The 20,581-nt window shown below is 31.3% G+C and overlaps 2 protein-coding genes across 2 annotated transcripts; one reads left to right on the forward strand and one right to left on the reverse strand.

The window, feature by feature from the left end:
• The first annotated feature begins 297 nt into the window (after nt 1-297).
• On the forward strand, nt 298-2,918 carry LOC140987216 (probable NAD(P)H dehydrogenase (quinone) FQR1-like 1). Its single transcript, XM_073455644.1, has 4 exons — nt 298-527; nt 1,607-1,700; nt 2,095-2,357; nt 2,503-2,918. Exons 1-4 carry the CDS (start codon nt 505-507, stop codon nt 2,735-2,737), a joined length of 615 nt encoding a protein of 204 aa, XP_073311745.1. The 5' UTR covers nt 298-504; the 3' UTR covers nt 2,738-2,918.
• Nucleotides 2,919-4,608: 1,690 nt separating this feature from the next.
• On the reverse strand, nt 4,609-7,768 carry LOC140987094 (transcription factor bHLH123-like). The gene is made up of 7 exons (XM_073455486.1): nt 7,184-7,768; nt 6,436-7,045; nt 6,159-6,272; nt 5,950-6,015; nt 5,748-5,813; nt 5,592-5,642; nt 4,609-5,492 (listed from the first exon to the last, which is right to left on the reverse strand). Exons 1-7 carry the CDS (start codon nt 7,495-7,497, stop codon nt 5,340-5,342), a joined length of 1,374 nt encoding a protein of 457 aa, XP_073311587.1. The 5' UTR covers nt 7,498-7,768; the 3' UTR covers nt 4,609-5,339.
• Nucleotides 7,769-20,581: the final 12,813 nt, after the last annotated feature.

Below are 20,581 nucleotides of genomic sequence, written 5' to 3' on the forward strand. Positions count from 1 at the left end.
CGGTCGGTTAATTCGGTTTAACCGAAATTTTGCTCACCCCTAATAATAATGTGTGCTTTATATGNAGTTTTTTTTTTCAAATTAGTTACATATGCTAATTAACAAGAATTGTCAAAATTTACAATACTATTATCATTATCTTTTGTTAAATTAACTAATTTTATTTCACATTTTAATTACTTCAACATATACATTATTTGTAGTTTTACAAAGTAGGGAAGTTCAAGAATTCACGCATTTTCCCTCGATGAGATATTTTTAGTTGCATATTAAACGCGTCTATTTTTTTTTGGTCAATTATACTGTGGGACAACGTCGTTTGTTCGTACCGAGATAATTGCTGCTTTTATTTAAAGTCCCCCAATCCGCCGGAAACGCAACCAATATGAGGTTTCGCACTATAACAAACGTTATGCAAACTCAATCGCTTTATCTTTGCCAGCTCCATTTTCCCATTTCTTTATAAAAGATTAAATCTTTGACAAGAGGGTAGCTCTGTTACCAATGGCCACCAAAATTTACGTTGTGTAAGTATGATCTATGTAATCTTTTAGTTCTTTTTTCCCCGTTTCCACTCATCTCACGCGTTTCTTGCTTCTCCGCGACTCCGCGTAATTACTTTCTTCAGATTTTAATTGTCTTTGTTTTCGTATTTTCCATTTCAAACTTTTGATCCACTTATTTTGAAGGGTCAAGCCAATAGCTGAATCTTTTGGCTTTTGTCTTCTTAATGCTTTAATCACTGCTTTAAGCTTACACCATCAGTCTGAAATTTTGAATAGAAAAGAAATTGATCGCATATTATTAAGGTTTATTTGATTAGACTAGTAATATCATACGCGCTTCCGTGATTATGATGATGGTTAAACTAGTTTTTCATTTATGTTTTTTTGTTAAATTTTACGCTTCTATATAATTGACATAGTCTATAGCTTGTTAAATGTATTATTCAATATTCAGATTATTTAGTTACCGGTAATCATGTGGTGTTCATGTGTTTTACTCTGTAGTGCAAGTTAGTGAGCGTTTGAGCTAATTATTTTATGAGCACTTACAGTAGGTGTATTATATTATAATACAACCATCATAGCTTGCTTATGCGTTCTTGGTTAATATAATCTTGTTGTTTGTGATGGATTTAAAGATTCAATATTTAATGTTAATTGCGCTTCTTGTGTCATTATTCATCAAATGTAAAGCCTTAACTTCTCAATGTAAATGCGTATTTGGCAATAGGACTCTGTTTCTGGAAGATGTAAATCCTCAAGAAACTGGTTTCCCTGTGCTAGTACTTTGAAATTTATGGATAATCGCAATAGGTTAGAGATGGAGTAATCGTAGCGTATTGGCAATAGTAATTATTTTTTCCCGTTTACACAACAAAGAAATTCTCTGTTTGTATCGAAATTTTAGGATATATGCATGTGTAGTAGCGACAGTGGCTGGAGCTGTGCTGCCATTTGGTTTGGTCAGGAGCTATTTTTGTTCCTTGTTTGACCAAATTTTTCAGAAAAGATTTTTTCGCTATGTGACGGGACGGCATGAGGCAAGCAAAATTCTTCTGGTATTCTATGAACAAAAATAACTATAAAACTTCACCAAATAGGTACTATTCTATGTATGGTCACGTGGAGAAACTGGCGGAAGAGATAAAGAAGGGAGCTGCATCTGTTGAAGGGGTTGAAGCCAAACTATGGCAGGTACGAGCTATATTTTCTTCTGTTATCTCATTGTATTTTTTTAGAGAAAACAACAAGAATAGATGTGGAACGTATGCATGTATGAATTTATTATATTTGAATTAACTTTTAGTAATTTAAATTTTTAGACAGTTGAATGTATTTTTCATTGAAGCGTCTGTTGGTCCCCAAGTGTATCCCAACGCTTACGTAAATGATTTGGTGCTTCGGCTAGTTTCAAGCATTATGGCTATTATTATTTAATTTGAGGAAAATAAAGTATTTTTCTATACACGCTTTTACATGATATTTGTTCTTAAGTTTCTTTATATTGATTGTTCAAAAAAGAAAAAAGCGTGTTACATTCCTATAATAAAAGTATTTTTAATCTTTCATTTGAATCTTTGCGTTCCAGGTCCCTGAGACACTACCAGATGATGTTCTTGCAAAAATGGGTGCACCTCCAAAGAGTGATGTACATATTATCACGCCTAATGAACTTGCAGAGGCTGATGGCTTCATTTTTGGCTTCCCTACGAGGTTTGGAATGATGGCTGCCCAATTCAAAGCGTTTCTTGATGCTACTGGAGGTCTATGGAGAACACAGCAACTCGCTGGAAAGCCAGCTGGGATTTTTTACAGCACGGGATCTCAAGGCGGTGGCCAAGAAACTACGGCGTAATTCCCTTCGTGATAGTCCCTGTAACTTAGTAGAAAACAAGACGCTGCGCAAAATTTCAAACTCATCAGCAATCCATCGTTTTCTTTATCATTAAAATCATCCAATTATTGAGCACATAATTGAGTCTATGATTTATTGCAGGTTAACTGCTATTACTCAACTTGTTCACCATGGAATGATCTTTGTCCCCATTGGATACACATTTGGAGCTGGCATGTTTGAAATGCAGCAAATAAAAGGAGGAAGTCCTTACGGTGCTGGAACTTTTGCTGGCGATGGTTCGAGGCAGCCATCCGAGCTTGAAATACAGCAGGCTTTTCACCAAGGCAAGTTAATTGCCACCGTTGCCAAGAAACTGAAGAAAACCACCGCCTAAGCTATTCCATATACAACATATTGTTTATGGTTTTATGATTTATTCCTTTTCCTACTGATATAATATCATGCAATGGATGTGTAATTCTTGCTATGATGTTCCCATCTATTTGTTCTGTTTAATAAAGTGTTATGTCAAGGTCTCAATTATGGTTCTGTAAACTGCTTTCGACGGTTGATTCCCTGTGTTTCCATCATATAGATTGGATTTGTGAAGTGTCTAGATCTTTGTTGTGGAGTTCAACTGACGAGTCGGTGCGCTCATTTTCTTATTAGAATGAAATGTTGCACCGGCCTCACTGCAGTCTTTAAAATTTGCATGGCTCAAACTTGAAAAACCCAACCCTCCATGCACCTCCACCACATCAACCACCATCACCGAAGGACGTGGTATGGCGGATGAGGGGTCCGGGGGAACATGCCATTGGGAAAAGATGAGAGTTGCAACGATCAGATATAATGGAACAGTTTATCCGTAGATTTTGAGAATGTTTGAAGAGAATAGGTACTTCTAAAACGACGGGGGGTTTTGGACTTGGTGTTATCTAGTACGTTCAAGAGATGAGTTTCATTTTTGTTACGTGTTATCCGTGACACATATATTTGAACTTTGCAATGATATGGTGTCATTGTGATCCTAGTTTCTGAGTCAAAGAAGCTTCAGATATTCCTTAATCCAACAGCGTACAATTTTCTGATTCCATTGTTAAAGTAGCTTTTCTTGAAAAGCTTTAATTTCAGCTCAGGATAGGATTATGGTGGTTGGCACTTCTTCGATAAAAATCCTTAAAGCCTTTTTCTTGTGTTTCAACCGAAATGCAAGGCCAATTTTCTCAGACAAATGGTGTTATCTTCTTGGCAAACGTAATATTTGGTCTTTTTCACCGAACCTCCGGATCTATCCCAAATTCAACACCCGCTTGAAAGTTCTTCCAGCTTTCACATTTAAAAAAATGATAATACTGCGAAACATGAGTACGTACATACATAATATTAATCAAAATTAATTATAAGCAAACTTTGCCAAGAAGCTAGACAAAATCTTAGTTTGAAGTTTAGATAGTTAACTAATGTTTGATCCCACGATGATGCTACTCTCTCTAATCATGATCGATATTCAACGTGCAAGATGCTTTCTTTTTGTCCTCGTTTATGCTTCTAAGTAAAGCTAATAAGGCTACTCCTTTCCACAAAATATTCCATACTATGCTTGATAGCTATGGCCTATGTGTTGGTTCCTATACTCAAAGTAGATATAAGTATCAATATATATACTTCATTCACCTCAATTACATATATTTCGTTTCTTTTTTCAGTTATCTTAGGGAGCCAAATTAATTTTTTTCCTTGAATATCGTGTGATAATATATACTATCTAATTAAAGTAGAACTTCAAATTTTCAATGAATGGTGAAGTCTTATTTAAAATTATTATATCTTTGTTGTGTCATTTTATTGGTATTATTTTTGTTATCCTAAAATAAATATAAAAAAATTAATATTTTTTCATGAATTAATTCGAGTTGGAGATAAGTTTCAGAAAATTAACTCACGTGACGATCTGATAATATAATAATTGTGCAAATTATATACTGGATTACTTTCTTGGTCGGTTTATTGTATAGGTCGCTTTACCTTCCAATGAAAGCAGTTCAAAGTGACCATTCGATGCAAAGCACAAAAGGCATAGGCATGAGTACTGAGTTCCCTCTGGTATCATGGAACATTCAACAGGAGCAAAATTAAAAATCTATTCTTCTTTTAAAATAAATAAATCTTTGATTTTAATTTTAATTTTAATTTTTAAAATACAATTTAAAATATTTTTGAATCCAAAAAATAACATTTTGAGCCTCGAATTAACTTTTTCTATTTTATTTGATTTCCAGAAAGAATTATAAAATAACAAAAACCCTAAAAGGAAGGGGGCCACTTGGCCCACTTCTGACTTCCACTAACATATTCCAGACATATAAACAATTCAAAAGTGAGATTTCCAATCAATTGATCTCCCCACACTGATACACTCCTGTATTTATTCCTTTCATGTCTTTAACAAAGAAGATTAAAGTTACGTGCCAGCTCTGTGCAAATAACACTTTCATCTACATCACCAAAAGCTCCTTTATACATTTCCCTTGTTCTTCATTCGGCTATAAATTATCAAATTCCTATGCAAACTGATCTACACTTAATTTAACATATATAATTCTTGAATTATTACAAAACTAGTTCAAATATCTGAATACAATACGTTCAATCAAATCTTGGCCGAATAAGCTAAGCTAAGCTGCATAATTTTGGCTGTCGCCAGCCATGGCCCAACTCTTTTTAATCCTTTCCCTTTAGTGAATTTCTTTTAATCGCTTTTCGCATTTTTTTCGCTTCTTTCATCACCTGGATTGATAAAGGATATGAGGGCTACATTTTTTTCCTATCCTACTTTGTTAGAGTTTGAGAAGTGTAATATGCTACCACCACATGGAATCAGCCTTTTAATTACCAGAATAATAATGCGATCAAATGATCAGTATACTTGGTCACCAAAACCTTTTTTTTCCCATGAATTTTCGTGACCGATTATACTGACTCGTCACAGTAGCTTATCTGAACGTTCCTCCGAAAGTAGGAGTCCAAAAATCAACCGTTGTCTCTTGAGTTACAGGGAAGGTGCTGGAAACCGGTACTAAACATAACCCTCGACTTCTAAGATCTTGTCGCGGCCCATCTGCTGGATCCTTTGATTTATCTGATATCTGCATGCGAAACAATTCAAAGATAATATATATACTAGATGTCATTATTTTCTGCCATTTTAATCACTAGTCAAGTGAAGCAACAGAAATGTTGTGTACCTGTTGGCGCTGAACGGGAGCTCCATTTTTCATATATGGAGTACTTAAGACCTGATATCAGACACGAGCGCGCACAACAAGTTAATTAATGTACTTAACCAAATTTTTCGACCTTTCTTGTGAAACTATAATGGAAATAAGTCAAATGGGACTTACACTAACTTGTTCATGGAGAAATTTTATGTATTCAATTGCTTCAGATAACACCGAAGCTGTATCAGTCTGAGAAAGTACAATAGGTTAATTAGATGAATAATGTGATCAGCATTTCGTTGTTTGCTTCAAAGATTAAAGAAGTGGTTAGTGGAATCCACTTGAGGGAAAGTGATGAATTTTTTTCAGAAAATTAACTAGTTACCTTTCCAAAAGGTGAGACTAATTGTTGTAATGCAGTTATTCTGTCTCCCATCTTCTCTTTCCTCACCTAATCAAGAGCAAAGTTATGTGTTTATAAATGTCATTTAATCTGTTTTGTAGTATACAGAAAGGATTAAGATGTTAGGCTTCAACTTTTTCTTAAATATCTTCGTCAAAATATCATGATCATTAAAAATGTACGTATAATACCTTATTACAAGCCGGCAACGGTGAAGAAATTTCATTCCTGGATCTTTTATTTGATGATGATTCCGTGTTGTTTTTCTTTGTTGTCGTACCTGAATCCCGAACTTCCAATGTATTCTTGAAAATGCAAAAAAAAAAAAAAAAAAAAAAACNCGATGAAGAAGAAAAGAAAATTATTAATGGACTAAACCCTAGAGTTATGAGGTATGGTAATGTACTTTGATGAAAAATTACTCATGTTGTATGAATTTACGTTAGATTCTTCTTCTTTTCTATTTACCTTCGGCTTTTCATCAAAGCATGGAGCTATGGGAATCTGAGTTTGTAACGCGGGGAAAAAGCCAGATCGAGCATCATTCATGGTGGCAGAAGCATTCCAGAAAGGAGTGTTGTTGGTGAAATGCAAGTGACTGCTGCCAGCACCAGGCGGCAGCGGCTGCGGATGTATGGGTGGTGATGTTCTCAAGAATTGTGGAAATTTATTCCAGGAGGGCAGCAACTCCCCTGGGTTGTGGCCATAACCACTCGGCGGATAAGGATAGTTCATGGACCGATTCTCGTAGTTCTGCGGCTGGTTTTCAGACATTAATAGACCATAGGCTGCAGCAGAATCCACCTGATAACCGCCGGTGTTTAGATTCTGAGATGTTATTGTACTGTCATTGGAGTTAGCCTGAGAACTAAACTGTGACTGATGATCTAAGGTAAAACCTCGATTTATTTGCTTAAAATCGTTAGCGGATGAATCTTCAGATGAAGCTCCGGTATAAAGTTTGTGCCGCCAATGCTCATGCGAAGATGCAGCAGTCCCAGATTCTTGCAGGAAATTGCTAGTATTTGAATCTTCTTGCAGCATAGAACGAAAACTGCTCTCCGATTTTTCTCCTCGACTACATATATTATAAACAAGAAACCAATTAAAATCATAATCACCAACAAAATTCGAGTACAAATATAGCACCAAATCCATGCAAATAAAAATGAATGATTCAAGAAAACTATGAAATCATAGAGTATACAAAACTTACAACATAGCCGGGTTCCAGTCCATGCCTTGCGAAGAAAGGCCTAATCCCATCATTTGCAAGTTGGGAGTGGTTAAAACACCGCCTCCAGAGGCTGCGGAGGTCTGAGTTTGCACCACCATAGAGCCACCGGATGCAGCTCCGGAATCCATGGAAGACCTGGATTTCATGTCCACCGTATCAGTCGGCCATTCGAAGTTTGCTATTGCATTTAACCTCGCCGAAACCGAAGCCGGTGTTGTTCCAGTATCGTCAACTCTGTTAATTCTTGTTGAATCCCACCAGTTTCCCCTTCCCAGATGAAATTCATCTGACATAGCTATAGACCTGTTTCTGAAATTATTATCAGAATTTTCTTGCTTTGACTTGTACCTTTACTACATCTCCACAGATGCTTATGCTTGAAGGCTCTTTCTTTGTCTCTTATTTGTTCTTAATTTTATAAAAATTAAAGGAAATCGATTTGCTGCATATAAATATTTATACTAATCATAAAGTTGAAGAAACTAAGGTGAAGAATTTGGGTTGACTTTTTTGAGGTGATGTGACAAAGGAAAGGAGAGGTCATTTTGAAAGCAAATTCCCTGCTTAGCCAATTAAAGATATATATTATATACAATCACATACAAAAAACTTATTTCCTCTGTGTTTATCAATCCCTAATAGTATTTATTCTTCTTCTTTAAAATAATAATAACTTTGATTTTTACAAATATTTTGAAAAGCCTCTGCCTAACATACTGACAAATTACAGATATTAATTAGAATACTGGATCTATTTATCCTATATCTTATAATAATGCATGCATTACTCCTCTTATACAATATAAATTTTGATTGATTTTCCAAAACTTTAATGCAATACTTTCGCATATTTAAGAATTATTTATCCAAAAAAATTCAAATGTTTTTATATTTTATCACAAGCATTAGTAAAGATGAACAATTAAAGCTTGCTTAAATCAAATTATTCATCTACTGATTGAATAAATTACATGGATATATAACTTCATTAATTTAGTTATCTCAATATATATCATTAATTTTAAAAACGTAATGTTTAAGTTACTTAATCCATTAATATTTTTAAAATTAAGTAAAAATCTTAAACCAAGGCAAATCGAATTATTTTTAACCATGTTTTGATTAATTATCGGTTCATGATAGGTTAATTAACTCACTTTTTTTTTGTTTAAGTTTGAATCTCTCGCGTAAAACGTATATATTCAAATACTTTGATTGAATGATAATTTTGAATCACTTCCGTAATTTTGAAATACATTTAATTAGTTTAACCTTTGTGAAGTCGATTTATTTAGTACTCAAATTAAACTAAATTAGTATAGGAAGAGGAAATATCCAATTTCCCATTTGTGATGAGATATATAGTCATAGTGGTGGAGTCAACGTCAGTGACTAATATTGCCACCACGTTGTATTCACAAAAGACATCATCTAAATCAGATACCTGAATGTGACCATTGGTGACAATGGAAATGTGTTTGTGTGGAAACATAAACTCAAGTTTCAATTTGTCATTAATAATCTTACAACTTGTGTTCGATAGTAACATGACTTCATTCACCTTGGAGGACCACCGATCCATTAGCGATCGAGCATATATTTTTATATTTTTTTTAGGTGAATGTATTCATACTTTCTTTCTAGTTTTCTATTCTATTATAATAATATTTTTTTAAAAAAAATAATGTGCCTCAAAAGATACGGACTCGTGCTACTACTATGTCATGGTTTTATGGACAAAATGTTTTATAAGGACAGAGACTTGAGTTATTGCCTCGACTATATCTTCAAGAATATCCTCGTAACCTTTTGGTACTTGTGCAATATTTTCAGGACTTGATGTTACCATATGAGTGATATATAATATTTAGCTCGTGAGATGAAATGAGAAGATATATATATATTTATAAATTTAGGAGGGTGTATTGGTTATAGACTTTTAATGACTTTTATGGAGTTTAAAAGTATAGAGGTATTCAAACTAGACTTTTATATACTCCATAAAAGTTTAGTGGTATTCAATGTAAACTTTTGTAGAATTTTAAAAAGTCATGTGGTATTCAAACTTGACTTTTAAAAACTCTACAAAAGTCTATAGGTATTCAAAATGTCAATAGACTTTTAATGACTCTATGGAATTTTATTAAGTACAAGAATTATAGCCTAAGGTACAACAATAAAATGTCAACAAAAGTCTTTGATTCAACCTAAAGATTTATATGTACATTTAATTGAGAAATCTCCTAAATTCACATACTCAATACAAACTTTCATTCTTTTCTCATCTATTTATTTTTCTTTTTATTTGTACTTTTTAAAAACATAATTAAAATTTAATTTTTTTATTAATTATTATATAACATTTTATTTTTAATTATTTTCTTTAATTTTAGTTAATCTATATCTTAAATTATTGTATAAGCAAATTCATATCGATACTATACCAAAATTTTCGGTATACCGAACCAAAAGTCTATAGGTATTCAAAATGTCAATAGACTTTTAATGACTCTATGGAATTCTATTAAGTACAAGAATTATAGCTTAAGGTACAACAATAAAATGTCAACAAAAGTCTATGATTCAACTTAAAGATTTGTATGTACATTTAATTGAGAAATCTCCTAAATTCACATACTCAATACAAACTTTCATTCTTTTCTCATCTATTTATTTTTCTTTTTATTTGTACTTTTTAAAAACATAATTAAAATTTAATTTTTTTATTAATTATTATATAACATTTTATTTTTAATTATTTTCTTTAATTTTAGTTAATCTATATCTTAAATTATTGTATAAGCAAATTCATACCGATACTATACCAAAATTTTCGGTATACCGAACCAAAANAATAAATTGGATAGTTCATTTGTCGTTTTTCACAAATTAAATTGATTTAACTTTTATGTAAGTAAAATTCATTTACATTCATAAATTAAAAAAAATAATTTAAAACTGAAGAGGTTATCTATGTCCAATAATTATTTTAAAAAAATTAATAAAAAATAAATCACAATTATAAACTACAAAATTCACATAATTCTATGAAAAAGTTTACAAAAGTCTACAAAAATCTTGAAAAAAAGTCTATAAGAGTCTATGAAATTTGTTTTACAATTCTATGAGATTCCATAAAAGTCAATAAAAATCCATCAACTCCACAAAAGTCCATCATTTAAAAAAAATCATTAAAAGTCTTTGAAAGTATAGAATGAATACACCCCCATTAAACATTTGTAAAACTTGAATCAAATGTTTAATGAACAATAATGTGTAATCGAGTAATATATAATCTTTCACATCATACATATTTTAATACTTATACAAATTTACAATGTAATTTAAGTATCGCCCACTTGATTTTCGGTGCTTACAAATGATTTTAAATAGCTGGGATTGTGAAGAGTCGTCGAGGGGGCTGACAAGTTTTGAAGCAACGAATAAAATAGAAAGGAAAACAATTTGAGGCAAGTGGTCAATTTGATTTCCACCCAGAAATGATAACTTATTAAATATTATAATTAATCTATTAGTAATTAATGATAATAAATACTAATTAATGATAATAAATACTTAAAGACGAGAGTGGTGGCGGCGGGCCGGTGGTGGCGAAGCAGGACTGGAATAGGTTAGGTGTGTTCGATTTAATTAGGGTATGTCAACGAATGGGGTCCACGCGGTAAATGCGCGTGCGGGTGGAGAGGGTCCCAACTTGTCCTATGAGTCAGAGCCTGAAAGCGATCCCGACTGTTAAAGCTCAAAATTACATCCCATCTTCTTTCTTAATTCTAATTCCTAATCATTTCATTGATTCATCATTATATACGCCTACCAGTATATATATTTATTTATTATTTATTATTTATTATTTATATATATTTTTCTTTTTTTTATTTATTTATATATTAATGGCGAAGATTTCATAATTCTTTCCCCGAAAATAATCCCAACAAAAAAAAAAAACCGATAATGGTTATTTCGATGGGATGTATTTATCTTAATTTTATCATATTTTTAATTGTTCAAAAAATTCAAATTTTCCCAGATTTAATAGGTAAAAAAGGTTTGTTTCATTATCCAAATTTAAATGAACAATAATATATTACAAACTTAAAAAATAAAATTATCCGACTTAACTAACTGTTCTAATTAGTTTTCGAAAAATGTAATAAAGTTCCTTATTTAGTCATAATATTTAATTTTTATACAAACATTAATTAATATAAAAAAATATTGTAGATAAAAATTAATTTATTTGCACACCACAAATATAGATATATAAATAGATAGTCACGCGTCTATATTATTTATTAAACATGAGAAAAAAAGTTGATATCGTGTCATTTATGGTATGTTAAAAAAGAGATATTTGAGGAAATAATCTTTGTCAAATTTTATATTTAAAAATGACTATTTTTAAATGTATTTGAGTAATTACAAATACACAGAAGTTATCCATTTTTAAATACATAATTTATACTTAAATTTAGATAGAATATAAACACTACAAATATCAGAATTCACATTTTCCCCCCAAAAAAAACAAGTAAATTTTGAAAACAATGCCTAGTAAGAACCTAAGCGACTCCATCGTTTGGATCCATCGTACTGTATTTCAAAGAGACATTGATTTTATACCTAAGCAACCCTGTCGCTTGGAAATACAGTTTATTTATTTAACATTGTCCTGAAAATGAGGTAATTATGACGCAAGCTTGATGTGTGAATACTGACAAAGTAGACAGGTGTGCAAAGTCTTTCAAATAGACATTGATTACTCCTAAGATTTTCCTTTTAATCATGAGGGGGCAACATGTCAAACGGGTAAATAAAAGAACAAAGTACATTGCTGACCAAAGTGGGAGTCGAGTCGGGTCGGGTGAGGAAGACGATTGGTCATACTAGCTTCCCCCTGGCTCCATTTTTCTAATCTCATGAGAATCACTCATTTTTACTTTTCGGGTCAACTTGAATGTAAAGTTGAATGAAAACTAAAGTCTCTAGTCGGGACAATATTTATATCTGTAAATTACATTTTTTAAAATTTATCATATTTTTTAACGTGAAAATTTTAATACTTACGTGTTCTTTATTATTATTATTATTATTTTGTTGAAAAAGAAATATATTTAAAAGTATCATATCTATTTTATTTTTAAAATAAATTTTTTTTATTGTAAGTATCATGCATGCATATAGCTTAATATTGTGATGGGTTAATAATGCATAAATATAATCTTTGATTGATTTTACACGTTTAATATGGCCACCAAAGAGTTACTTAACTGTTTGTTTTTCAAGCTTTCACCCAAAACACAGTTTTTTCCTAACATTTTATACCTAACTCGTCACGTTTAATAACACAAGTCAAAAGTATCAAAGAAAAAACATGTAAATATAATGGTAGTAACCAGGAGTTAATTTATTGAAATCTGATCAGCCACTCAGCTTGTATTCATGATGATTGATTTGAAATACATGAATTTTAATTATAATTTTATTGTTGATAATGAAAAAATGGATGAAATTTTAAATCCGTATATTATTTATTTACATATTAATTAGACAATAATATAAATAAATTCCAAATGTCTTCGTTATTAGATGAACTTGTAATGCATCTTAATTAATATAAAACACTATATATATAAACATACGATAAATGAATTTAAAGTTTATGAATTTGTATATCTAAAACTAAAAATACACATTCGAATATATTTAGAATCAATCCATTCAAATGAAACCTTAATGAACTAAATATTATGCCATGAGTATATATAATTAACGGGAAATTGACCTTCAGTCCTTAGCCGTCGATTTTTTTTATGTTCAGTCCCTGGTACTTTTTTAGTACCACATTTCCACATGAAGTGTACCACATTTTGTATGACATAGTACCACAATTTTGTGGGTAGGGAGTGAACTCAAAGAAATATTTTGATTGGAGATTTTTCATCAACTTCCCCTATAATTAACTGATGTGACAGAGAAGAAATTTATCACTTTGGTTGTCTCGCATCAATTTTATTTCAAGCATCTAAGCAGAATAGTTTTGGAAGTTGACTCCGATTTTTCCAATTAAGTCAATATAAGATGTCTACCAATATATAATCAGTGTATATATATATGTGTCCATTAAAAATGGGTATTACTTATTTAACCAGATAATTTAGTTAGTGGCAAGTGTCTTGTCAACATATGAATTGACTCTTTGGGTTCAAATTTGGAAGTTGAATTGTGTTAGGTCAATGTGGTGAGATTTTGATTTTTACGTTACTTTATTTTATTTTTTTATTAAATATTCTTATTATTTTCCCTTTCTTGTCCTCTACTGTTGGAGGAAATTACTTGTCTGGACAAACCCAATTGCGGGAGCAATTAATTAAAATTATGTTATATATATACACCACAAATTTTTTAAAAAAAACCGTCGCTAAAATCATCTCAAATTTCTGATATCATACATGAAACAATATTGGCTCGCCTTTATAATGAATCATTTTTGTTTAAAGAAGTGAGAAAGTATGATATCGTACTCTACTTGTGTGTGTATGTGTGTGCATATTTTTAGAAAAATTTATGTTATATATGTTTGGATTATATTTGTATCAAAAAACACATGTACATGTACTTGTATATCTTCAATTGATTTTAATTTATTTCTAAAAATATTCTACTATTATAAATATAAATAGAATATATTTAACAGATCTTTCACCAAATCGAGTCGTAAGGGGTTTGCATCAAGGGACCGTGGGCTAAAGAAGTGGTTCGGGCCTAAATAAATAAATCTAACACATTGGGCTTTTGGGTCTGGCCCAAATTTTATTGCAATCTCTCAAGTTTCAACACCACCACCCCAAGAAGGATGAAACAGTAATATATTGAATCACACACATAAAACACTCATTCGAAGATGGGATTTTGGGCTTAAGTAGAATCCACCAAATATGAATTAATGAAGCCGAGCCACGAATGCTTGCTACTGCAGATAAATTGCACCCATGACTAGAAAATATTAGATGTTCTGTGAGCTTACTCAACTCCTTCTGGCTAGATAGTGTCATTTTCCAAAACAGCCCAAGGACCAAGCCCTGCATGATTAATGGCTAGACCTCAAGAAAGGTCCACTCGAGGACTTTGGTAAATAATTTTATTGTATTTAAGGGATGAACTAAATTTAAATTGAAATTCTTTTTAAAAATATTTGTTTTGCGATTCAATAATGTAACTCTGGTGTTGAAAGAAAAATGTAGAATCTTGTTGATAAGTATGAGTTTGTTTGTGAAGTTTCTCTTGTTTGTTTCCTAGTCTTTAAGAAGAATATTTAAGACTTGTCGGCCCGAGAGCAAGACTTATTTCTTGAATCCATACATGTGAAATGTTCCAATCTCTGTCAAATTATCCTTGGTAAAGTGGATTTTCCAGAAACATTTTGAGGTTTTCAACACTTAGAACCCCGAAACTTTTTAGTTGATCAGTGGGTAATGAGAAGCGAAACGATGATCTAATATATTTAAACAATGGCAAACATATCTTTAAAGGAAACAAATAAAAATATCCTGACAATGGTGGAGTCCAACTAGTCCCAGGGCAAAAAGGAGTGTTTAGCAAATGTCCAAGGAGATAGGAAGGAATTCAAGAAAGCTGAAACTGGGCCTAGACTACAGCTGTTCCTGCCGTAAAATGGGCCAGATCCAAAGTGGCCCATCCTGCTCGTGTGACCCGATAGTCTCTGTACTCGAGAGCTTATGCCAATCATGTGGATACTGAGAGTACACGAATGTGAGAAAATAATAATAATAATAATAATATGTAAACATTGCAAAGCTAAACCATTGTTTAGCGTTTACACCTAAGACCCCATCTGGATGCTTGTATTCGAGAAAGGGTCCGGAGATAGGGGCGATGCAGATGAGGGGATAAGGTGTGGTGCCCCCAATAATTTATTTATTTACATAAAATAAGAACCGCAAACTATGTTAGTCAAATAAACCATATTGAACGTACAAGTCATGTGTGACAAGCTCGTACTTGAAAATGTTGATAGAGATAATCGAATTCCTGATTATTGATCAATCATTTACCTATTTCACCAATTAAGACATGGGCCGAACAATTTATTTTATTATATACTCAGCCTTCTTGTTGAAAAATAACACATTGAAAAAATAAAAGAAATGCTCGTATTTCGTACAAAGACATTTTAATAATATCTTGTTACGTTGAAAAAATATTATCAACTCCACCAGAATTTAGTACCTTGGTCATGGCCTACTAGTACTGTTTGTAATGGAAAATACAGTAATCTCCCCCAACGAACACTAATAAATTTCAAGAAAGAGTACTGTGCCTCTATGTGTTTTCGTAATTATTTTCAACCTCTACATGAATGTGTTCTCCACGTACGTTGAATGAGAGCCTTTGTTTTCAATGGCAAAATAAAAGTTAGCGGACGAAAATCAAAGCACGATGCATGCTAACTTTATAGAGACTAGCAAGCTAGGCGTATCTTTAGAAAAATGAGTTCAAATAAAAGAGCTGAGGTACACTTTTGAGGGGTACTTTGGTGGTCAAGGGGATGTTTGTTCTCTTCTGACCCCATCGGTTTACCCAACTTGCGACATGAAACGATGGCCTAAAAGGCCTTATCCTCATTTAATAACACTCACCACTATTTTTACTCTAAACCCCGTGGCCCCTCATTCACGAGAAGAATTTGTTTTTGTAATTTTGACAGAGGGATTAGTGAACCACGCACTTCATTTGTATATATAAAGCTAGATTGCATCCAACTCATCTTGATGCATGCATTTTTTTAGTTAATTAATTCCTGCCCGCCTCGCTCTGATTCGAGATATAATTTAATATAATAAAATTTGCATTTAGAGATTTTGAAAGCTGGGACAAATCTAACAAAGAGATAGGGAATCCAAACATGCAATCAATAACGAGAATATATAAATTAAAGCGTACGTAGAATCGATGCACAGCATACACACATGAATAGCTAGCTAGGGTGGTTGAATATATATATATACACACACACACACATGTGTGTGTGTGTGTGTTTAATTAGTAGTATCACATTTTGATCTATCTTGTCATGTTTTGTAACTTTATATTAATGGGTTTATCGTCTTCCTTAGCTACATGTTAGGCCATAATGATTTTGGGCCACACTTAATGCCATCGCGAGTCTTCCAATCCTTACCATGTAAAGTGAGAGACAAACTCATTTATTCTTTTGTCAACGCCATGTGAATTTGTCATCACACCCCAAGGCCATTTTTAATTAATTTCCCTTTAACAAACTGTTTTAACTTTCAATTACATTTTTAACTGAATATAATTACGAGAATAATATCCTTTTTTTTTTGACATAAATGTTATAATTTGAGTCAAATCCAATCTAAACACATCCAAACCTTTTTTTAAAAAAAGTTCAAAATTCTTCGTGTATTTTTTCCCCAATATTCTGATGACATTTAAAATTCTCGATTAAAAAATTCGATGTATGGAGTTTCAGGGAAGTAAACAACTACTACTCAAGGTGCTGCTGCTCTGTTAATTTCCACTTGAAAAAATTAAAACTATATTTTATTCAATTTTTTAAACATAAAAATTAAATTAACTTTAATTAAAATTTCTTCAAAATTATCAACCTAGAAAAATATTTTTATTTTTAAACCTTTTTTCACCCCTGAATTGGACGTTGTCTTTTGCAATATATTTGTTAATCAAGTTATAACGAACATTAATCGAATGAAACGTAGCAAAATGCTAGCTTCCATCAAATATATGTAACTAGAGTAAGTCTCTTGTGAGACGGTTTCACGAAATTTTTATTTGTGAGACGGGTCAACTCTACCAATATTCACAATAAAAAGTAATTAATACCTTTTCATGGATGACCCAAATAAGATATTTGACCCACAAAATTGATCAATGAGACCGTCTCACAATAGTTTTTGTGATGTAACTAATGGTAGTAAAGCCCACCTGCCATCGGGATTCTTGGTATTCTTTCCTATAACCGAATTTTATTTAATTGCAATGCAATAATTTCATAGTAATGTAGGCCATTTAGGGTTTGGTTTATTGTTGAATTTTGGCAGTTTAGAAGACATTATTTCCTCCTAATTGCTAGGGTTTTCAAAAAAAAATACCATATTGTAAAAATTATCCTTTCAAACAAGATGCTAATTGATCATTTTGCATTATTAGTAACTGATCAATACTTAATTTTGAAATAAGTAATACTAATCTAAAAGTTTTAATTAAGTTTCTTAATTATGAATTACAAATAATATATATCCCATTATTATATGCCATTTGTTCGTGTCATTATTTTGATTTAGCGTCTTTCGTCAACAAGTGAAATGCCCTTTTTTAACCTATCAAATTTTAATTCCCACTTCCAAACACGTATTTAGAAAATATCAACTATATATCAATTTCAATCTTCTTTTTTCCTCACATATATTAATCTAGAGAAATAAAAAAACCGTAAGTTTAAATATGATAAATATATCATACCCTCGGATGATATATTTGAAATTTATTTATTTATTTTTCTTTAATTTTTTTAGCAATTTTTCCACGTAGATTAGAAAACGGAGTTTAAAAGTATTTATAATAGCTTACAATAAATTTTAAAAAAACTTGAATTAACTATTTTTATAAAAAAAAAAAATAAAGACGAATATAAAGTAATTAGTATAAGATTCTATCGAAAAATAGCGTTTGCGCCGGACCCCGCGTAACACTCAATGGGCAAAAAACTCTCCCATTCTTTGTTTTTTACTCAATCAAAAGACAAAAACCAAAAACAAACAATTTATTTAAAAAAAAAAAAAATCGAACTTTTAACACTCAAATCAAAGTATGAATGTTCGGTCTACCAAGTATGTTATATCACATCGACTAAACCCCAACTCGACGGTAGTAGTTACTGTTCGATACAGGACATTTTGATGTACAGTATGAATAACTAAAGTTGGTAGTAATTTGGAGATTGAGAAATTTTGTTTTAAAAAAAAAAATTGGGAAGACAAGACAACACTGGCTTTTGTTTTGTGGAATTGCTGCAGTCTGTGTTATCCACTGATATTGTTTCCAACAGTAGAACGTACATTATGTATAAAATATCCTGGAGACAAATTAAAGGAAAAGGGGGGTTTCTTTTTTAAAGTCCACCCCATATTCAATATAAATTTTTCTATGAGAACTAATGCCTTAGCAAGTGAAACGACTTACTGACATTAAAGCTGACAAAAAATTAAATTATCGTACTTTGTGATTATCGATCATAAGTTATGTATATATGTATTTCCACAAGACACGTGTGTTTCCTACTTCTTTACTCGTTCAAAATTAATATGGACTTAAAAGAAACATTAATCGAGATAATTATTGAATTTAATAGTTTAGTTTACTGCAAAAACTTTATTTACTCACTATCACCCAAGTTTATATGTCCTATGATAATTTTATTTTTATATGATTTACGCTCGTGTAACACTTCATTCATGTAAAAGTTTATAACACATTATATCATTGTTTAATTACTAGAAAATTTAATTTTTTGAAACATAATTGAAAGGAAACATGACTTGCAATGTAAGACACGATTCCTTTATAAAAAAAATTGGATAAGATTTTGCGTAAAAGTTGTCTTTCTAAAATATTGAGTTTCATAAATTGTATATTTGATCTTGAATATTTAAAAGAATTTGTTTCCTAATTAAATACTAATTTCCTTATTTTATATGAATATATTCAATTAATCTTATCAAGAACAACACTTGTGTGTGTGTATATATATATATATATATTAATGAAGAATAATTGTTGCACTAAAGTGAGGCGAGATGAGTGACATACGAGATAACAAAGAAAGAATTTTCTGAAGAACTCACAAAGACGAAGTATTGTTATTTCACTGTGTTTACCTGACGTGCTGGATACATTTTAAGACAACACTCATACAAAATGTTGATTGAAAAATTGTTTTAGGATGTTATTTACTTCCTTGACTTGTTAATAAAGATAATTTTTTGTTTCTTCACTAATATTGATTTTATAAACTCGATTTCTTTTCTAATAATTATTTTGCCCTAAGACGCTTGTGCATAATTATCTTTGTGCTACTTTTAATTAAAATTATTTATTTGTGTATTATATTATTCCTCTACAAGTTGTTACGAGGTTTTTGCATTATCTGAATCAACAATTAAATCTGATACACACAATATTTATTAAACAAAACACTTTCAGTAATATATTTACTCTACATGCTCCATAATCCAAAAATTGATTAATAGTGTATTTACGTGGATTAAAAAAATCTTAGAATCTCAAAAAGAAAGTGCCACTTGATACACCTTCTCGTGCTATCATAATTTGACGCATGTGATAAAAGGGAACCATATAACATAATTATTATAATTCGGATTTTGGACCTTAATAGCCATCAATTAAACCCTACGGCCAAATTTCTGTCTATTTTTTTTCTTTCCATTTCACTTTTTTTTTTGGTTTTGTTTTAATGAAGAATCTAACATGTACTTAAATGCGCACGTTCAAGAAGCTCATGGCCCGACGAAGGGCTGTTTGACGTGGAGTATGTATAAAGCATGGTGGATAAATTAGTAATTGACCGCATTGATTTCAGCTACGTCCATGCATGGGATTGTGTAAACTAATATGACATGCTTTCATATTTTACTGTTCGTCCACCACAATAATCAATTAATTGCACTCAAAAAACAATTTATCAGCAACGTCTCATGGAAGTAAAACCAAGAGTGTATATAAATTATATAATTAATTGGCTAGTAAAATGTTTATTACTATATTAAATGAAAAGCTTTATTCAGAATAAACATACTGAGAATTTAATTTTATAATTAATATGATATTGATACAAAACGTGATTATAATAACATATATCATGAATTTGTAGATATAAGCAAAAGTGAAAATGAAACGTTCAAAGATTTGCAAGACTGTAATTGTTTCCCACAACAAAAGCAACATTTATATATTTCACAGTAAACATTCCAAGAAATCCTCACATACAATAATAAATATTTATATAAATATCGCAGCAAGTATTATGCTTCCCACTTGCTTCTATTCTGCATTAATAATTGGTCCACCGGTCGGTCACTCCTCAGCCCTCTCGACACCTCCCAATACGTACTTTTTACTATTTAATGAATAACTGTAGGTACAAATGAGCAGGCGGAGCCAGGATTCAAAATTATCTGAGGCTGGCTCCGTCCCATAAAGTATTTAATAAAATAAATAATTAACTAAAAATTTAAAATAAAAAATATGTAAACATTGACTTCATGAAAACATAGA

This window comes from Primulina huaijiensis, chromosome 11 (genome assembly GCF_012295235.1).
Source record: "Primulina huaijiensis isolate GDHJ02 chromosome 11, ASM1229523v2, whole genome shotgun sequence".
Classification (NCBI taxonomy): Eukaryota; Viridiplantae; Streptophyta; class Magnoliopsida; order Lamiales; family Gesneriaceae; genus Primulina; species Primulina huaijiensis.

Coding starts and splice junctions, on each gene's coding strand:
- LOC140987094 (XM_073455486.1), bottom strand. CDS start 7,497: ATGTCAGATGAATTTCATCTGGGAAGGGGAAACTGGTGGGATTCAACA. Junction 7,046..7,183: donor GACTGGAACCCGGCTATGTT/GTAAGTTTTGTA, acceptor TAATATATGTAG/TCGAGGAGAAAAATCGGAGA. Junction 5,643..5,747: donor TTCTCCATGAACAAGTTAGT/GTAAGTCCCATT, acceptor GTCTGATATCAG/GTCTTAAGTACTCCATATAT.
- LOC140987216 (XM_073455644.1), top strand. CDS start 505: ATGGCCACCAAAATTTACGTTGT. Junction 528..1,606: donor GCCACCAAAATTTACGTTGT/GTAAGTATGATC, acceptor TTCACCAAATAG/GTACTATTCTATGTATGGTC. Junction 1,701..2,094: donor TTGAAGCCAAACTATGGCAG/GTACGAGCTATA, acceptor TTTGCGTTCCAG/GTCCCTGAGACACTACCAGA.